The 1,326-nt window shown below is 36.7% G+C and overlaps 1 protein-coding gene across 1 annotated transcript in view; it reads right to left on the bottom strand.

Annotated features, from left to right (window-relative positions):
- Positions 1–946: 946 nt before the first annotated feature.
- The window catches only part of HELRODRAFT_164497 (hypothetical protein), a gene marked incomplete at both ends in the record, with an annotated part of 2,052 nt that continues 1,672 nt past the window's right edge, over positions 947–1,326 (bottom strand). The window contains one exon of the mRNA XM_009029425.1: positions 947–1,301. Within this exon, the coding sequence (XP_009027673.1) occupies positions 947–1,301 (355 nt within the window). The remainder of the gene's footprint in view (positions 1,302–1,326) is intronic.

The raw sequence follows: 1,326 nt of genomic DNA, 5'->3' as shown, positions 1-1,326 counted from the left end.
ATTCGTTTGAACTTTCATTATATTTTTTTCCTAAACTGCTCGTTCACTTATTTATTCATTGACTTTTATTTTCCTCCATTCATCTATCCGTTGGTCACGTGTCAGTTGAAAATTTAACACGCGCACGCATGCACACATTCACACACACACACACACAAACGTCCACCAATAACTCTATCAACAAACACTCGCACAGAAACAAGTTAATCACACAAACGAATCTACAGGCACATATTTACGAAAGCAAATGTGAACACACACACAAAAAAACACAAACCACAAACACATAAACAAACACACACACACAAGCAGAGACAAACAAACATCCTCCATGGAATATCTCCATCTGACAGGTAGCCTTACAATAATTCCTCGCAAAAGATCCTCCTATCAAGCAAACACCCGGCCACATAAACACAAACACACAGACACACACAGACACACACAGACACACACAGACACACACACACACAAATACTCACAAACATATACATTCATAGGCAAATTCTCACAAGCATACACACATAGACAAACACACGCATACACTAACAAAAACACAAGCAGGACAAACACATGGATGAGAACACACCAACACACGCGCGCGCACACGCACACAAACACACACAAGCAAGTACTCATCATGAAAACACATTAAAAAAAATTTTATTATTCGAACACAAAGTGAACGAACGCGCAAACAAAATCAGAGCAACAAATGAATATATAAATAAACGAACGGGCGAACAGATGAATTGATAAACACAATAAATGTTATATGTGTGGGGTGTGTATGTATGTGCATGCTTTTGCGTGTGCGTGTGTGTATGTATGTGTGTGTGTGCGTGCGTGTGTGATGTGCGTGTGTTTGAAGTCTTGTTGAAATATGCAATGCATCAATTAAATGTTGATGTATTTTTCCTCTGCGTTCGGATTGAAGACATGTTTATTATGTAATGCTGGCGTTCCAGATGATGCTGATGTTGTTGTTGTCGATGTTGATGTTGTTATTTATGTTTATGTTGATGTTGTTGTTTATGTTGATGTTGGTGTTTATGTTGATGTTGTTGTTTATGTTGATGTTGGTGTTATTGATGTTGATGTGGTTGTTTATGTTGATGTTGGTGTTTATGTTGATGTTGGTGTTTATGTTTATGTTGATGTTGTTGTTTATGTTGATGTTGGTGTTGTTGATGTTGATGTTGATGTTGTTGTTTATGTTGATGTTGTTGTTTATGTTGATGTTGATGTTGTTGTTTATGTTTATGTTGTTGTTTATGTTGATGTTGGTGTTTATGTTGATGCTGTTGTTTATGTTGATGTTGTTGT

This window comes from Helobdella robusta (assembly GCF_000326865.2).
Source record: "Helobdella robusta unplaced genomic scaffold HELROscaffold_6, whole genome shotgun sequence".
Taxonomy (NCBI): domain Eukaryota; kingdom Metazoa; phylum Annelida; class Clitellata; order Rhynchobdellida; family Glossiphoniidae; genus Helobdella; species Helobdella robusta.
The sequence above is the reverse complement of the archived record's forward strand: the minus strand, read 5'-3'. Positions and strand labels throughout refer to the sequence as shown.